The 18122-nt window shown below is 39.1% G+C and overlaps 1 protein-coding gene across 1 annotated transcript in view; it reads right to left on the bottom strand.

The window, feature by feature from the left end:
- Positions 1–3027: 3027 nt before the first annotated feature.
- TBC1D10B (TBC1 domain family member 10B) overlaps positions 3028–18122 on the bottom strand; it is a 30971-nt gene continuing 15876 nt past the window's right edge. Inside the window, exons 7-9 of the mRNA XM_034419749.3 lie at positions 8266–8455; positions 7087–7241; positions 3028–6310 (exon numbers count right to left, since the gene is read on the bottom strand). Coding sequence (XP_034275640.1) covers positions 5603–6310; positions 7087–7241; positions 8266–8455 — 1053 coding nt within the window. The 3' untranslated portion in view covers positions 3028–5602. The remainder of the gene's footprint in view (positions 6311–7086; positions 7242–8265; positions 8456–18122) is intronic.

Below are 18122 nucleotides of genomic sequence, written 5' to 3'. Positions count from 1 at the left end.
AATAGCGATAGCACTTAAGGCCTATATACTGCCCCATTGTGCTTTTACAACATTCTCTGGGTGGTTTACAAATGTCAGCATACTGACCCCAACAATCTAGGTTCACATTTTATCAATCTTGGAAGGATGGAAGGCTGAGTCAACCTTGAGCCAATCAGGATGAAACTCCTGGCTGTGGGTAGAATTAGCCTGCAATACTGGGTTCTAACCACTGCGCCACCAGGGCTATTAGTTTGACGTCAGCAGTATCCATCTTAGAGGATCTTCTCTGGCCTATCAAATACCACTGTAGATAAACCAGGGATGATAATGTTTCCCCAATGATTATCTTTTTCTTCTACTTTGAGTGGAAATACTGTTTCTATGTATCATTTATTAAGGATTTCCTCAAGCTTTACTACAAGTTGCAGCATTTGTGATGCGCTGCCTTTATTTAGTACAGCTTTAGAAAAAAAAAATCCTTACTTCAGACTCCAAGAAGAACCCACACCTTTTCTGAAATCTGATTCTGCATAGAATCATTGGGCGATTCTCAACATGATCTCCCTGTAGTAGCAGATTGGAGTCTGAAGGATGTTCTAACTTTGGGGAGCCAATGAAAGGGGTGCACCCTGGGAATACCTGCTTCCCTTTTGCAGGAAACTCTTGATACGCAGCAGAGATGAGATGTTGAATACTATTTATTCTGAAGAAAATCTCAAATCTCAAAGTTTTCTGTCCAGATTCTTAAGCACAACAAAAAAGGATAAAACTGAACTGTGTCCTATGACCTAAATCCTAGCATAAACTACTATACTTTATTTAAAATTAAGGCAAATATATGTATGTATGTATTACCAGAATGAAAATTTAGTTGGGGGGAGGTTTCAGTTGGCAACAAAGAGAATAAAGAATCGGGTTCACAGGATAATCCCAGTATAATTATATGTCAATTTGCAAAGCTTTCAAGTTACCATGAGCAGGAGGGAGAGAGAACTGAAGTGAATTCCATAAATTCTTTCTGACCGCAATCAGAAGGAGGGTGTTAGATTTCACAGCCAGCCAAAGTGGTTAATTGGAGAACGTGATTTATGACATGACCAGAGAGAAGGGGAGAGACAGGGTCATAGGGGAACGTAAATCTACGTAGGATCAGTCCTAACTGCATCCGAGTATTGCCGGAATGGTTCTTCTAATAAATGAATACATTTCCTTTGAAGTTTGGATCATGGTTCATGAATTAATTAGGGCATCTTTCGGAAACTTGACATATATATAATTTTAGGTGTAATTATAATCCCAGCATATTTATACTTTACTCCTTGTTTTAGGTTCCAGAATATAGTGCTTCATTTTCCTTTCCTACTTCTGCCATGTTTCCAATGAAACATGAACACTCACAAATGTGAGGGACAAATGACTGTCCAGATGATGTCGTTACTTCCCTATTGGCTAGACTAGGAGTCCCCAACCCCTGGGCCGCGGCTCACTATTGGGCCTTGAGCCATTCGGAACTGGGCTGTGGAAGTGGTAGGCGAGCTCACACAGCAGGCATGCATACCCACCACTCACACAAGTAGAACTGCACATGTGAGCACACTTGCCTGCCATCCCTGCCAGTCTGCAAAGCCAGAAAGATTGGAGCTCTGGGCTGTGCCCAAGGAATTGATTTCAACATCTGGAGGGCTACAAAATCACAGAATGTATGGGCTAAGAAGAAGGAAAGGAATCTCATGGAAATTACTCTTAGAAAAAAAGGGATGTGAAATATTTAGTGTGGTATCTCGCCACTGGACTGCTTTGAAACTCACCCAATTTGGTACTCAATACATTTTGATGTGAAAATTTTTGTCCTGGGAACTCATTGTTTGTTTGGCATTCAGTGCACCAGCTAGAATTTGTTGGTGTTGGCTGGCTTGCGACTCACAACATTATTCCTTATGGGAAAAATTTGTTTGGTACTTATTAATTTTTGGTACTCATTGCGCCTCCTGGAACCAATTAATGATGAGTACCAAGGTACCACTATATTTCCTTATCAGCTTCACAGCCTCCCTCCCAGTTTCCCCAGCCTAATTAAACTCATAAAAATGCTTAAGGAACTGCAACAGAAATGTGTGGAGGGGAATGCAAGTTCAAATTGTGGCAGATTCATATTCATATTACTGATCAGCAAGAGAGCAAAGTGAAATTCCACCAGGTGCCCACCCAGGTATTATTCAAAGAACAGGATGTGCAATGTGTCCAAATCATTGTAACAGACCCAGAGGGTAAAATGCTTCAAAGGGCTGACCCAACTGGAGGCTTTGCTGTGAACCAAGATTTCACCTCTCCCCCATGCCAGGCCTGTCCACACGAGTCTTGGATGATCAGATCATTCATTTGGCAGCTGCCAAAGAAGGCGCCATCTCCCTTTCCATTTCCTACAGTTTTCCCTCTGAAGGGGAAAACAAATCTGGGGTGGCACCATACGAGATGGAACAACCTTGGACAGTTTAGGGGAAAATCAGCCACTCTCACATCCATTTTGCCCCCTGCCCTCATAGGGCATGGGATGAAATGTACAACAAGATGGAGTGCCTAGAAAAACCAGGTTTTAGCAAAACCTCTCTAGGACTTGATTTCAGTCACAAATGTCAGAGAATGCAGTTAGCTGTCCAGAAGGAATTTCTCTGACTCTCAGGACAATCTGGTCTATTTAGGACTAAATCTACATCACTCTGGGTCTGGGTGGTCTGAATCCATCTCCCTCTGGTTAACTGAAATTTGTGTGATACAGGCTTTCTGAACCCGGACTTCTTCAATAAACAAACCATTGTTTTCGATTTGAACCATCCCATAAAAATAAATAGCTTAATTCAGAATAACAACAAAACAGAGCTGGGAGGGACCTTGGAAGTATGCTAATCTAGCCCCCTGCTCCAGCAGGAAAATCTACACCATTTCAGACAAATGGTTGTCCAATCTTTCCTTAAAAACCCTCCAGTGTTGGAATTTCAGTCCAATTCATCCTTGGTTAACAAAGTCACTCAACAAACTTGGTCTCCATTTTGTTTTGTTAACATTTTTAGACAAAGCAATGCAGGAGGGAGGAGGAAATCTAATAAAAATGAAGCACAAATTATTTTAAAAAAACAAAGAAAAAGTATTAACAAGTAGGACAGCGAAGAGTTGTTATTTGTAATTTACTGCTTGACCAAATTAGGGGCAGCGGTTAAAAAAAAACTTTAAAAATAACAATAAGGCATGGGGAGATGATGGATTCCTAATTTCCAGTGTCTGTCCCATTAAATAAGAGCACAAGGTCAAAGAAAAACCCCCAAAGAATCTGTATACATAATTACAATACTGAAACATATATATAATATATGTGTTAGAGAGAAAAAGTATATACAAAGAGGAGAATAGACTAATAGAACATTTTCATTAGGGATGTGAATCCAAAGAGAAACTGCTATTTGGTACAGATATATTTGGGGAAGTGAGATTCTGAAACAGGCTCATGATTTTCAAACTATTCACAACTGCAGAGAACATGACACAAGAGAAGGAAAAGATGCTGCGGAAGAATTGGGAACTCACGAATCCAGTATGGACTCATAATACTGTAGCCCAGTCTGACTTCCAAAGCAGCAAGAATTTATCTTCCAGTTTCAAACTCCCCAAACCTCTTTCCACCATTCCTAAACTTATCAACCCTATGACCTGCCAATATTATTTTCCTAGACTGCATAGAATAGAAACCCAGAGTTTTGACAGTTGCCTTCTGCTCCACCATTAAAGGTTTGCAAGGCAGTTATCGGCACGTAGTTCCTTAAAAGGAAACAGATCTCCATTGTGGCCGCACAGCGAACCACAGAAAAAAAAAATGTCTAGAGCAAAATACATTCCGATTACTTTAAAATAGTGTTTCCCAATTTGGCAGCTTTAAGATGTATGGACTTCAACTCCCAAAATTCCTCAACCATTTCCCATGCTGGCTGGGGAATCCTGGGAGTTGAAGTTCCCACATCTTAAATTTGCTAAGGTTGAGAAATACTGCTTTAAAGGCCCATTTTTGTGGGACAAGGAAATCAGGCATGCATCATATTTGTTAATATCTACATCAACAAGCTATAAACCAGTTTTAAACCAGCTTTATCAGCCACTGCTCAAGAAACCCTGTTGGTTTTGTGAAAAGACAGGGGAGCAGCGCTAAAATTGGAAAACATTTTCAGTTATCTTCAAAAAGTACACCCCAGGAACTATCTAAGTAATCAGTGGAGGTTAAAAACTAATTCTTAAGGAATTTATTCTGTAATAGAGAAGGATCTTTTGTTTTTAAGGGATAGGATTAAAAGCTAAATGTAACAAACATTTCAATAATTTACAGTTATATCCATTTGGGGAGACACAGTTTGCCAAAATCTCTTGTAGGGGACAGAAGTTCTCCCCAAAAGTAAATACCTCTTTTGGATAAAATAGCAAGCGGTCAGATAAAGGTTACACTCCTAGATTTCTCAGGAATGTTTCTGCCAAAAGCTATTTCTGAAGGGCAAGGAAATTGACCTTTTTTTCCCCTTTGTTCTGACTGAAACTATTTGACTACATGTCAAAATCAGAAAACCAGAAAATGCAGCCTCTCTTTCGAACCCAATCTAATTACTTCTCTTTTCTGCACCAATGCAGCAAACTTTTCTAGAAACTGAGGGGTTTTTTTTCCCTTGTTGACTGCTAGGAATCCCTTATATGGGAACTAGCTTCCTTAATCTTCTGCCACAGTTTTGACACACATCATTTTAAAAAAACAACAGGACCAAGCTTTTCTTTTCTTGAAGGTCCAAGCTCGAAGAAGCTACCCTGGTTCCATGTCTGCCTATCAACAAATGGTTCTGAAAAGAAAGGCGATTTGGCCAGGAGACAAGGCAGCTAGCTTAGCCTGTAAGAAGCCATGCAAAAGGGGGGGGGAAGAGAGAGTACCTATCTATATGGGATGTTTCCTAAGTGCCCTGTGGAGCCCATCAGGTCGAAGAGAATTGGGTGGGTAGGGGGAAATATGCGATAATGTTAAAAGGGCTAATCCACTTTGCAATGGCAGAAGAGTCTCTTAATATCGGGGAGGGGGCAGAGTCCATACTTTGCCTTTCTGGAGGGAGATTATGTCATCTGTGGAGCGGTAAACAGTTTTAAAGGGAAGCGGTTCTGTACAAAGTACTTGTATAGAATGCAATTGATTCCTTGGTTAGGCTCCCAGCTTGGAGGGGACAGAGGCGTGTTGCGTAGTTACATCTGTCGGTTGTGGTGAAATTCACATGGGGGCCTCCAAGTTCCATATCTATGCATAGAGCACAGCAGCTATTGTGGACTTTTTCTCTCTGGTCCTTACGGTCGAGGAGAGCAGGATGGGGGACTCAAGCCCACCTCAGGCACACAAAAGAGGTAACCCCATGGACTCCAGGTAATTCTCCTCCAACCCCCTCTGACCCTCAGTCTGGGGGATTTCCGTTTCCAGTTGCGATTCCCCTTGGCGTACCTCTCCTCTATTCCTTTGGGTCCTTCAACCACATTATGCCTCTAGAGGCAACCATGTTTTTGGTCCTCGGGAGTTGCTCAGCCTTGTGCTGTCCCACCCCTTTAGTATTATTCAAAAATAAGTGTCCTGGAGCACAGAGCCCCCTGAGGTTTCTCCATCTCTTCCATCTTCAGGGGCCGATTTGGGTTCTTTTTTCCTCAAAGACAGCTTCTTCTCTTTCTTTAACTTGGCTTCCTCTTTGGTTCGTTCTTTCTGCTGCTTCTTCTCCCGCTCCTTCTCCTGCTTCTCCCGCTCCTTTTCCTGCTTCTCCCGCTCTTTCTGCAGCTTCTTATCCCGCTCCTTCTGCAGCTTCTGCTTCTCCTTCTCTATCTTCTCTTGCTTCTCCCGTTCTTTTTCTTTTCGCTTTTCCGCTTTGCTAATGCTGCTTTTCTTAGGGCCACCCAAGGGAGTGTTATTCCCGGTAGGGGAAGGCAGGGCAGCGTGAAGACCTTCGGATACCACCACCTGGTTCTGGGCAGCAACAGGGACCCGGGAAGGTGAAGGAGACTCAGCCAGGGTACTTATGGAATGAGCTGGGGAGAAGGAGGGACCGCTGATGCTGCCTAGGGCAACCCTGTGCTTTAGTCCTGTGAGGCTCAGGAGGCTGGCGCTGGCTGTCAGGGGAGGGTTCATACGGTAGCGCTCCTCTTGGATGGCTCGTGAGCCATGGAGTCGGCGGGAGGGCTTGTACTGGAGCTCCCCCCGAGTTTCCCGCCATTTCTTTAGCTGGGTGGTATTCTCTCGCTCAATGAGGGCTTCAGTAACTGGAAGATTGATCACCTGAATCAGAGAGGAAGAAAGAAACAGGGGAAGGAGGAATAACTATATGTGGCATCTTTTGATCCACCTTCCCTTCTACAGCTGAGGACTTTGTCATGAAGTACATGCAAGCAGGAGCAGATCCCATTCAAAATCCTTGTTAATAGAACCAGATCCTTTGCTTTTATACATAAAGCAATAGTGCCTAGACTTATATACTACTTCTAAGTGCTTTACAGCATTCTTTTTTAGCTGTTTACAAAATCAGCACATTGCCCCAACAACACACCCACAAATACACAACCCTAGCAATGCCCATCACAGCATTAAAGCCAGGAAAAGCTTTTTAAATATTTTTTAATTACATAGTTAAAGAAAAGCTACAGATATTCTTATCGGTCAATTTCAAATTACTGTGTAAATGTGACATTCAGAAAGCATTAAGCATCCCAACTAAGTTTCTGAATTTAAAATCCATTAATAAATTCAAAACGTGACTATTTCAGCAGGCTTGAGGATCTCAGGGAAATGGAGAGTTTTGAGATGATGTAATGTGATATATGTGGGATGACCTTGGGAGAAGAGAAGAGATGCTGCCCAATGGTCAGGTAAGATAGCCTGCAGCATGGTTGGCTCAGGGATTCTGGGAGTTGAAATCCGCTTTTTGTAAAATTTCCATAGTTCACATTCTTGGTTTACATTATATTTGAAAACCTTGTTTTATTACCCAGCCAAAAAACTTTGGGGCAGCAATATACGTAAAGAGAAGCAACAAAGAAAAAAGTTGGGATTCTCACCTCATGGATCAAGTATTCCTCTTGCATGATCTGAACCGGGAGATTTCGCAGTTTCTCCATCGTCTCATACATGCCTTGACAAGACCGCAATTTGTCCACTGAGCCCAAGGCATTCCGGAGTAGCACTAAGCCCACCCGGAAAATTATCTTCACTCCTGCAAAAAGATAAACAGAAGGAAGAAAGAATCAAATCAAAGAAAAAGGGGAAAGAAAGTTGGAATAGAGGCCCAAGGATATGGTCACAAATGCAAGATTTGATGCCGTTGAAGAAACCAAATCCATTAAAGGAGAAATGTTGTAAGATTTTAAAACAATCCTAGCTGAATTTGGCTCTCAAATCCAGCACCCCATTTTATACAAAGTGCAACCATTCAGAGGCCCCTGGGTATCTGTGAAGGTGTATGTTGTCAGCTACTAGGAAAATATACCACCTATCCCTGGCTCTAATCTGCATTTTATTGCTCACTGAATTACTAATCACCATTACCTTGTAGAACAAAGAGGATTCAATTGTAAGCTCCTGTGTAGAAAATCATTTGGCCTATCTTGAATGTTTTGCTATAACCACATTTTTTATTTAATAATCCTGGGTTCTAGCACAAAGAGTCATTTGGTTGAGGAGGGCTTGATTGAATAAATAAATAAGAATAAAATAAATACTGGAGCTATTATTCCATGCATTCCAAGCATTCTTGCAAAGACAAGCCTTGTGGAATGCAATGGAATTCTAAGTTACAATGCACCAGCGCTGAGACAGACAAAATCAATTTTTTCAATACCATGCATAATTCACAAACATCTGACTCATCAGCTTAGTTCTCCTGGTAAAGAGATTGAATGATTCCCAGTATCATTTCGAGAATAATCATGTTAGACTAGATTTGACATCATATAATTCTTCTCTTTCTCTCCTTCTATCCATTTGGTTTGTTTGTTTGTTTGTTTGTTTGTTTTTTTGTTAAACAGCCATTGAGACTGCTAAGATGCTGGCCAGGACTTTTTAAATAATGGTTGAGGGAGGTTCTCCTCAAGTGAATTAAAAACATTTCAGGGGGCAAAAAAATCAGACATTGCAGAATCACTGTGGGTTTTTCCCTTCCTGATGGAATCTGTGTAAGGGAAGAAACAGGCGTGCAGCAATTGACAGAAATCCAAAGAGAATTGAAAGTCATAGCTCACCTTCGCAGAAAAACATATCCCACACGCGTAACACGGAACACCAAGGCAAGGTCCGGGAGAAGATGCACATAAACCACTCAGTCATATACAAGATGGGGTCGATCTTGTATCTCTTCAGGTGACGATAGGCAATGGGAGATGCTCGTCGGAGAAGCGCAAAGAAGATCTCCCCGTCTAACTGGATTGCCTCCTGAACAAGAAGCACAGATGGGATCTGGAGTGAATTCAGAGGGTCTAGACATGATAGCCTGTATTCCCCCACCAATGCTTTTGTTTTTTATCGCCAAGGTCTCAACAGGGTTTATAACCTCTGTGAACAGCAAAGAAAGTTGAGGAGATACAGAATTGAATTGTACATTATACCAAGCTACTGTTTGCTTAACCACTATTTGTTGAACATAGCACAACTGGCTGGGTCCAGACACCTGACTAAGCCCTAAAGCTTTGTATGACATTTTAAACCAAAGTAAAAAAAAAATTATGATGGGTCATCCTGCTACCTGAAGGCCAAAAAAAATCTGCAAGACTGAAATGTTTGCAACCGTTCAAGGTTTCTGTAGGCAAAAATTGTGTTGCTCCTTTCCATGAGAAACTAGATTGACCTCAGAGGGGTGGGCAGGGTTCAGCTTTGCTCATCATCAGACACCTGCCAGAAGTCGGCCTACTCGTGACAGATAAGTCATGATTTAACTCAGTCTTAAGATCAGTCAGAGAATATGAAATTTCAAGTTGACCCGGGGGGTGGGGGTGGGGGAAAGAAGGGGAAGTGAGAAAAGGTTGGAGAAGAAACCTGCCGAAAAACCAACTGAGATGAGGTGGCTCAATAGAAAAACCATTGCCTTTCTTTACAAGCAGCACATATTCTAGCTGTGGAAAGCCAAAAGAGCCTTGGTAGTACAGTGGTCTAAGCCACCCTGTTATTAAGCTGGTTATTAAGACCAGTTGCCTGCAATTACTGCAGGTTCGAATCTCACCAAGGCTCAAGGTTGACTCAGCCTTCCATTTTTTTTTAAATTTTTTTTTTTTTAATTTGATTTATATGCCGCCCTTCTCCGAAGACTCAGGGCGGCTTACAATGTGTTAAGCAATAGCCTTCATACTTTTGTATATTTATACAAAGTCAGCTTATTGCCCCCACAAACTGGGTCCTCAATTTACCTACCTTAAAAAGGATGGAAGGCTGAGTCAACCTTGAGCCTGGGGAGATTCGAACTGGTGTAATTGCAGACAGCTGGATGTTAATTACAGTGCTTTAGTCTGCAGAGCTAAACTAGGCTCTTCCATCCTTTCTAAGGTAGGTAAATTGAGAACCCAGTTGTGGGGGCAATAAGCTGACTTTGTATAAATATACAAAAAGGATGAAGGCTATTGCTGAGCACATTGTAAGCCGCCCTGAGTCTCCGGAGAAGGGCGGCATATAAATCAAATTTTTTTAAAAAAGTTTGCAGGTAGTGTCTGTTGGGAATTCCTTAAGACCATACCATCTGTTTTCAAAACTGCTCTGCAGCTGCACAATCCTGAAAAAGGATGAGCTCCTTTAAGGAGCTGCAAAAGGGTGTTTTTTTTGTTTTTGCTTTGTCTTCAAATCCAAGACCCTACTGAATATTTTCAAACTTTGGGCCACCCACTCTTTTCCAGGAAGTTCCATCCTCCAGCAGAGTATATATTTCTACTAGAGACAATGCTATGTCTTCCTTAGATGATACCATCATTTCTGTACATTAATAAGGGAATTCCATCCATTTCAACCAGATTGGAAATCTACAGGCCAAATCAGGTACCTTTTAATTCATAATTCCCCCAATACTCTTTAAGATTCCACTGCCAAGAACAATGTTTCAGCAAGCAATGAATATTTTTCATCAGTGCAACCTATTTTTTAAACCAACAAGGTGTAAAATCAAAGCAGGTTTGTTAAACTTCCAGGAAGCTTAATACAGGTAGTCCTCAACTTACAACCACAATTTACGGAGCCCAACATTCCTGTTGCTAATATTTGTGAAGTGAATGTTGCCCTATTTTACAACCTTTCCTGCTACAGTTGTTATGTGAATCACTGCAGTTGCTGAATTAGTTACACAGTTGTTAAATGGATCTGGCTTCCCTGTTGACTTTGCTTGTCAGAAGGCTGCAAAAGCAGATCACGTGATCTCAGGTACATTGCAACCATCATAAATACAGTCAGTTGCCAAGCTTCTGAATTTTGATCATTGAAGTTGCCATGGTCATAAGTATGAAAAATGGACATTAGTCACTTTTTTCAGTGCCGTTGTAATTTTGAATGGTCACTAAATGAACTGTTGTAATAAACTATACATTTATTTATTTGTATACATCTATTTTGACTGTTTTTAAAAAATGTACCCTTTAAAAGGAGCTTTTATACTAACTATTTTCCTTCTGGTGACACCCAGGTTGCTAACTCCTTGATTCTCAGGATCGTTAACATTTTAACAAGAAATGAACCCCTAGTGCCCATCCTTATACTGGAAGTTTCTGTGCCCAGGTAAACCTCAACCTATGACTGTAATGGAGCTAGGATTTCCAGTTGTAAGTTATGATGGCGTAAATTGAGGCATCCACATGACCAATTCAACTTTACAACTTTTTTTTTTTGCAGCGATTGTTAAGCAAATTTGTTTGTTTGTTAAGCAAATACCACAATCAGTAAGCAAACCCATTGGCTGATTTTTCCATGCTAGAAAGCACAGTAAATCGTAATCAAATCTCTGCATAAATGCAGGCCAGTTGCACTCAAAAGACAATCACATGGAGTTCCGGTGGCACCGCAGGCATCGGTGGCAGCTCCTTCGGGAGCGCTAACCCCCGCGATCTCGTAAAGCCGCTAGAGCAGCGAAAATCAGCTGTTCTAGTGGCTCTGAACTTTCCCCTCGGGAGAAGAGGGAAAGGTGAGCAGGCAGGTGTGGGTAGAGCTCCCCAAGACCTCCAGGATTAATCCTGGGGTGCAGAGGGTGAGAGCTTCTCAAGCACCTGAAGAAGCTCCAGATCCGGGACATTTCTGTTTCAAACAGAACAAGGCGCCGCGACCACCCCTGCGAACTAAATGATTTTACATCGATTGGATTTTAAAGCAGGCAGAGCAAAGACAGGAGAAATCACAACTGCAAATACTAAATTTAACTCTAATAAATTACTACTTATTTCGGAGCTTGTGACGGGAGAAAGCTTAAAAAAGATGGCGCTGAGTTGCTTAAGGGCGTGAAAACGAAAGTTAAAAGAGAAAGTGCTTGTTAACACTCATTAATGCTCGTTAACGCTGTCAGTACTTTTTAAAAAGACTTTGTTGGGGAATTTTGAGGATTGGAAATTAAAGAATACAATATTGACTTATCAATAAACCATAATAATAATTAAGGACTGAGATTAAGAAGACCTGTTGGTTCTGCTGAGTGGCTGGTGGGAAAGTGCTGTTTGGAGATGGCTGCGAAGCAAATAAAAACTGTTGTGACTAAAAGTGCGGGGACTTCTCCAGCTCAAACATCAAAAATGCAGTCTTTGTTAGCCCCACCAGATACACAAACACTGACACTAGAAGTTCTTCAGGGAGCTTTAAAAAAACTGTCTACTGATTTGGAAGAAAAAATCACACTCTGTTTTGAGGAAAAAATTAAAGAAGTGTCTGAGAAACAATTCAAACCCAAAATGATGCAATAAGAGAAGATATTGTTGAAGCATTTAAGAGACTGGTGGGTCATGTTACATCATTGGAAGAAAGGGTGGATGAAATTGATCAGTTTAATTTGAATGTGGAAGCTAAATTGGGAGAGGCTCAAAATAAGATGGAAAAGGCGGAAGCAGAACTCATAATGACACAATACAGAGTGATGGAATGGGCAGTGAGGGTCAGAGGCTTGAAAAAAAATAACCAGGAAAATCTCAGAGAGATTTTTGCAGAAGCCCTTGCTCAGTTTACTGGATAATCTAAAGCAGAGTGTGACTGGCAAATAGACAAAATTTATCGCGTTAATTCATGGATTGCCAGACAGAGGCAACTACCAAGAGATATTGTGATCTACTTTGTTACATGGAGAACAAGAAATGAAGTTTTACAAGTTTCTTATAAGAAGAAACTTCAAGTGGCAGGATAGGAGGTTTCAGTAAGGAAAAGGAAATTCCCCCAAAAATGTTGAGATCTCGAAAGGACTATGCATTTTTTATTTGATGAACTTAGAAGGCGTCAGTTGCAGTACAGATGGGAAGCTCCAGCCGGATTAGTGGTGAATTATTTGGGTGAGAGACATCATCTTAACTTAGTTTGGAAGGCAAGAGACTTTTACACTACCATACTAAGGGCTGGAAACCCACCATCTCCAGAAGCCAGAAGAAGGAAAGAAGCAGGAGAGGCCAGAAAGGGGGAAAAGGAAATTATGCAGGCACAAGCTCAAGGAGGTGTTTTGACTACTCAACAAGAATTATTGCAACTCTCAGAGGATGTTCAACTTTTGGATTTATTTGAAAAAATGGAAGACCCCAAGGATCAAAGACAAACTTGAGCAGCAACCAGACATAAAGAAGCAACAAAGTCAGATAATAACCCAAGAAATTGCAATTACAAATATGGAAGCTGTGGGAGGAGCTAGACCGAAGAGGAAATTCCAGGAGGACTTCCAGTGGGTGCTCCATAAGCTTTCAGGGGTCAAGGATGGCAAATAAATTTTTGACCTGGAATGTTAATGGCTTAAACTCACCACAAAAGAGGAAAAAAATATTTCACTATTTGAAACAGTTTAAAAATGATGTAATTTGTTTGCAAGAAACACACATTAGAACAAGTGATCAGAAATACCTAATAAATGCTAGACTGGGCAAACATTTTGTTGCATCAGCTCCTGAGAAGAAAAATGGTATAGTTGTATACCTAAGAACAGATTTAATGGCTAAATTAATTGAAGCAGATCCACAAAGAAGATATATAATGATTGAATTATTAATAGAAGGGAAGAAAATACTTTTAGTGGGAGTATATGCACCTAATCAACAACAAGAGAAATTTTACAAACTTTTGCATGAAAAATTAATACAAATGGATTACAAATCATGTATAATGATGGGTGATTGGAATGGTGTATTGGACACTAAAAAAAGACAAAAAGACCCTTTTGCCAAATATTCAAACACGGGCTAAATGGCCTAAATCTTTTTTTGACATGATGGATGATATGGAGTTGAGAGATATATGGCGTGAACGAAACTTTAAAGAACAGGATTTTACTTTTTTTTCTGATAGGCACCAATCTTTTTTTAGAATTGATTTTATACTAATTACAAATGATTTTCTTTCCAGGGTAAAGAAGACAAAGATATGTCCAAGAACTTTAACAGACCATAATCCGGTGTGGATGGAATTAGAGTTTGGGGAGGGGTCTAGGAGATCTTGGAGACTGAATGAAAACTTATTTTGATATGAGGCAAATGTGATAGAATGTAAAAAGTTAATGAAAGAATTTTTTGTTTTAAATATGCATAAGGGTACACCTGTGGAAATGGTATGGGATGCAAGTAAAACATATATGAGAGGAGTTTTAATAAATTTGAATAATTCTTACAGACGTAGACAGGGGAAAAAATGGAGGGAATTGGTAGAGGAAATAAAAAAGAAGGAACAGGCGTTAGTGGATAAACCAGATGATAAGAATATAAAAGAAGCCATTACAATATTGCGAGGACAGTTTAATATGTTAATGTCAGATCAAATTGCAACGAACTTGCAATATGCTAAACATAATACTTTTTGCAATGCAAATAAACCAGGCAGGTGGCTAGCATATATGTTAAGGAAAAAAACAAAAATCTCGTACAATAGAAAAAATAGAGTATAAAGGTAAAGAGGTATATCAACAGAATATGATTAAAAAAGCATTTTTAGATTTTTATACGAGGTTATATGCTGGTGATAATATACAAGGTAATGATATAGAGAGATATTTGCAGAAGGAGAATATTCTTGCAATTACTGATGAACAAAGGGAAAGATTGAATGTATTAATAACCACTGAGGAAATTCTTCTGGCAATTAAACAATTAAAAAGTGGAAAGGCTCCTGGCACAGATAGTTTGACAGCAGTGTATTATAAAAATCTTCCGGCGGTGACGTCATCACGAATGGGTGAGGAAACGGAGGCTCCGTCTCTGAAACCCAAATTTCCTCATTAATTGCTCTTTAAGGGCATTCCCGAACTTGGAGGGATCGGGAAACGAAAGAGGAATTCGCGAAGCCCCCTGGTGTTGCGCTGTCATCAGGGAGGTCGAGCGATCAACCTCTTAAATTGGTGGAGAAGAAGTCGGCCTTATCGGTGGACAGGAGTGATGGCGCCCGCCTAGATCGAAGCAAAAAGTGGAAGCAAATCCGAGTGACTGTCAGATAGATCACCTACAATAGAGGCGGCAAACGGGACGCGCGATCGAATCAGAAGAAGACAAGTGAGTTACAACAGCGGCGATACAAGAGGAGAAGGAAAAAAGGGGAAACAACTACAGCGTGGAAGAGAGAATCCCATAGAATGACTAAGCAAACATAAGAAAAGGAGAAATAGCGCTCGAAGCGGTGTGAGTGCGGACTTTTACAGCTGAGCAAAGGGAGCAGCCTGTGGACTCTGTGGATATAGACAAACTGTTTGAACCTGGGAATTATAACTGATTCAAACCCCAAACATCGGAAAACTGAGTGCAGAGACTGAAATACCGGACTAAGTGGTGAATTTCACGGATACAGAAGACCTGTCTGGATTTCGAACTTTGGATTTACAAATAACTTTGGACAATAAGAACTTAAGTTAAAAAAAAAAAGATTTGAGAACTGAATGCAGAGATCCGATTACTGGGAGAAGAATTAAAAAAAAACAACTGACTGAGATGGACACAGATCGCGTTTTTTTTGACTGTGAAAGAACAGATTGAGAGAGGTAAAGCAAGAAGACAATAAGGACTAAAGAAAATAAAAATTAAGTGAATTATTAATTTTGAACTGTCTAATTAATTAATAAGTTTAATATTTGAAAGAAATATATGTTGACAATATTTTTATAGCTATAAATTGTATTGTGAAATTGTAGTTAGACAAGGAATTATTGTTAAAGTGAAAGACTGATTTTTATACAAAATAACAGATGAGTTGACTGTATCTCTGAGATAGACTGAAAAAGGGGGTAATTGGAAAGATTGCTAATTAGAAAATTAAGAAAATTAAATTAAAATCTTGATTGATAAGTAAATAGATTTATACTGTGAATAAGAATTAATTGCTCAATTGAGATAACTGGCAATATAATATAACTATATATAAGTTGTGCGGTGTATAAGTAGTATTTGGAGGGGAAAAGAGATATTAAGGAATAACTTAATAATTGATGTTAAGGTTGGAAAGCTTTACACGAATATTAAAAATGTCTACAACATCCACCATAACAAAGACAGGGAAAAAACCTACAACCAATACGTTAGTAATGACTCCTTCCTCCTCACAACAAAAAACAATAGATAGCATGATGGGGAAAGAAAAAGAAAAAGAAAAACTGGAAATGGCACCTAATGTAATACAAGATATGTTTCAAAAGATCCAGGAAACATTGTTGCAAACACAAGAAAAAATAGCTGAAAATCAGGAAGAAATGAGAATGTTCCATGCAGAGATTAGAAATGAATTAGGAGAAGTTAAGGAAGAAATCAAGACCATGAAGGATAAAATTGGGGGCATTCAAAATTCTATAGCAGAAAATGAACAGAGAATTAGGAAAACGGAAACAAAAATAGATCACGTGGAATTAAAAGTAGAAGCAATGGAACAAAAAACCCTACAACTAAACAAAGAAATGTCAGATTCCTTGGCCATGCTCGAAATGGAAAAGGCCTCATACTTCTTGCGTTTTCAAAATGTTCCAGAAGAAAAAAATGAGGATTTAGAAGGAAAGATGGTGGAGATTATTGCAGGAATGATACAAAAAGAGCCAGAAGAAATAAAAGGACAATTGGAAGAAACTTATCGTGTACAAACAAATTATATAAGAAGACACAGATTGGCGAGAGAAGTCCATGTTAAATTTTAAAAAAAATCAATCTGAGATGAAGCCTATAAGAAATCTAGAGAAGAAACGGTGATCTATAATGAAAAAGAAATTATAATTTTAAAACAGATACCCCGAAGAGTAAGAAATCTACGACAACAATATCAGTTTTTAACACAACTATTGATTAAATATAAGATAATGTATAGATGGCTGCCAATAGAGGGGATCTTAATTACGTGGGAAGACAAAAAATATAAAATAGACACTCTAGAAAAGGCAAGAGAATTTCATAACACACATTTTAGACTAGAAGTAGAACAGGAAAGCAAGTAGGAAACAGTAAAAGTCAAGAAGAAGAACCAATAGAAACAAATGAAGAAAAAGAAATAAGACAGAGGCAAGAAAAAGAGAGAGAACAGAGAGAAGGTGCAAAACCTAGGGAACGGATGGAAACAAGAAACACAAAAAAACAGATACAATAGGCAATGGATGAACAGATCAAACTCTTTTCGGTAAACATTAATGGCTTAAATGCCCCAAAGAAAAGGAATCAAATTTTCACAAAATTACGAAAATTAGAAGCAGATGTGATATGTCTGCAAGAAGTACACATTCAAAAAGATTATCAAAAAATCCTAGAAAACCCCAAATTAGGAAAACTATATTTATCTCTGGCCCAAAAAAAGAAAAAAGGAGTAGTGATTTACGTAAAAGAAAAAATACAATCTAAACTAGTCTATACCGATGAGCAAGGTAGAGTGGTGATGGTTGAATTAGAAATAGGAAAGAGGAAAATGCTAATTGTAGGGATTTATGCACCTAACCAAAAACTACAGGTTTTTTTTAAAGACCTACATATAAAATTAGCAGAATTAGAATATGATGATATTTGTGTAATAGGGGATTATAATGCAATAGTAAATGCAAACAAAGATTACAAAACTGGGGGAAAAAAACAAAAGAAAAAAGAAATACTTCCAAAAGAATTCTTTACTATGGCTGAAGAACTAAACTTGGCAGACGTATGGAAGGAAACACATGAAGAAGAGGCCCAATACACCTTTTACTCCCATCCGCATAACTCCTGGTCAAGACTGGACATGGCATGGATGACCCCAAATATCAAAATAGAAGTAGAAAAAATTGAGATAGGCACAAACCAATGGGCAGACCACAATCCACTATTCATAAATTGGAAAGGGGGAAGAAGATGTAAGAGATGGACAATGAACCAAAGATTATGTAAAGAAAAAGAATTTAATTTGATGTTAGAAAAGGAAGTAAAAATATTCTTCCAGATAAATAAAATAGAGGAAATCTCTTTACAAAACACATGGGATTCTTTAAAAGCATATATAAGGGGCCTAGTAATAGCATAAACGAGGAAAAAGAATAAAGAGAAGAAAAAACAATTAGATAATTTAGAGAAAGACCTAAAACAAATAGAACAAAAACTCCAGGAAAAGCCCCAGAACAAAACAATAAGAGAAGAATGGGAAATGATTAAGCATAAATTGAATTTGATAAACCAAATAGAACTAGCCCAAAAAATAAAAATGGCGAAACAAAACTATTTTGAATACGCAAATAAAACGGGCAGATGGCTAGCCTATAAACTGAAAAAAGAACAGAAAAAAAGAATGATATACCAATTGAAAGATGATAAAGGAGAAATTCAACATAGTAAAGAGGCCAAAAAAGAAATTATTAAGAAATTTTATGCGAACCTATATAATCAGGGGAAAATAGAGGAAGACAAAATAAAACAGTACATAGGGAAATCAGGAATGCCAAAAATCACAGAAGAACAAAGAATCACTCTCAATAGGCCAA

This window comes from Pantherophis guttatus, chromosome 4, assembly GCF_059756535.1.
Source record: "Pantherophis guttatus breed Tessera chromosome 4, ASM5975653v1, whole genome shotgun sequence".
NCBI classification, from domain to species: Eukaryota; Metazoa; Chordata; class Lepidosauria; order Squamata; family Colubridae; genus Pantherophis; species Pantherophis guttatus.
Note: the sequence above shows the minus strand (reverse complement) of the source record. Positions and strands in the feature narration are given on the sequence as shown.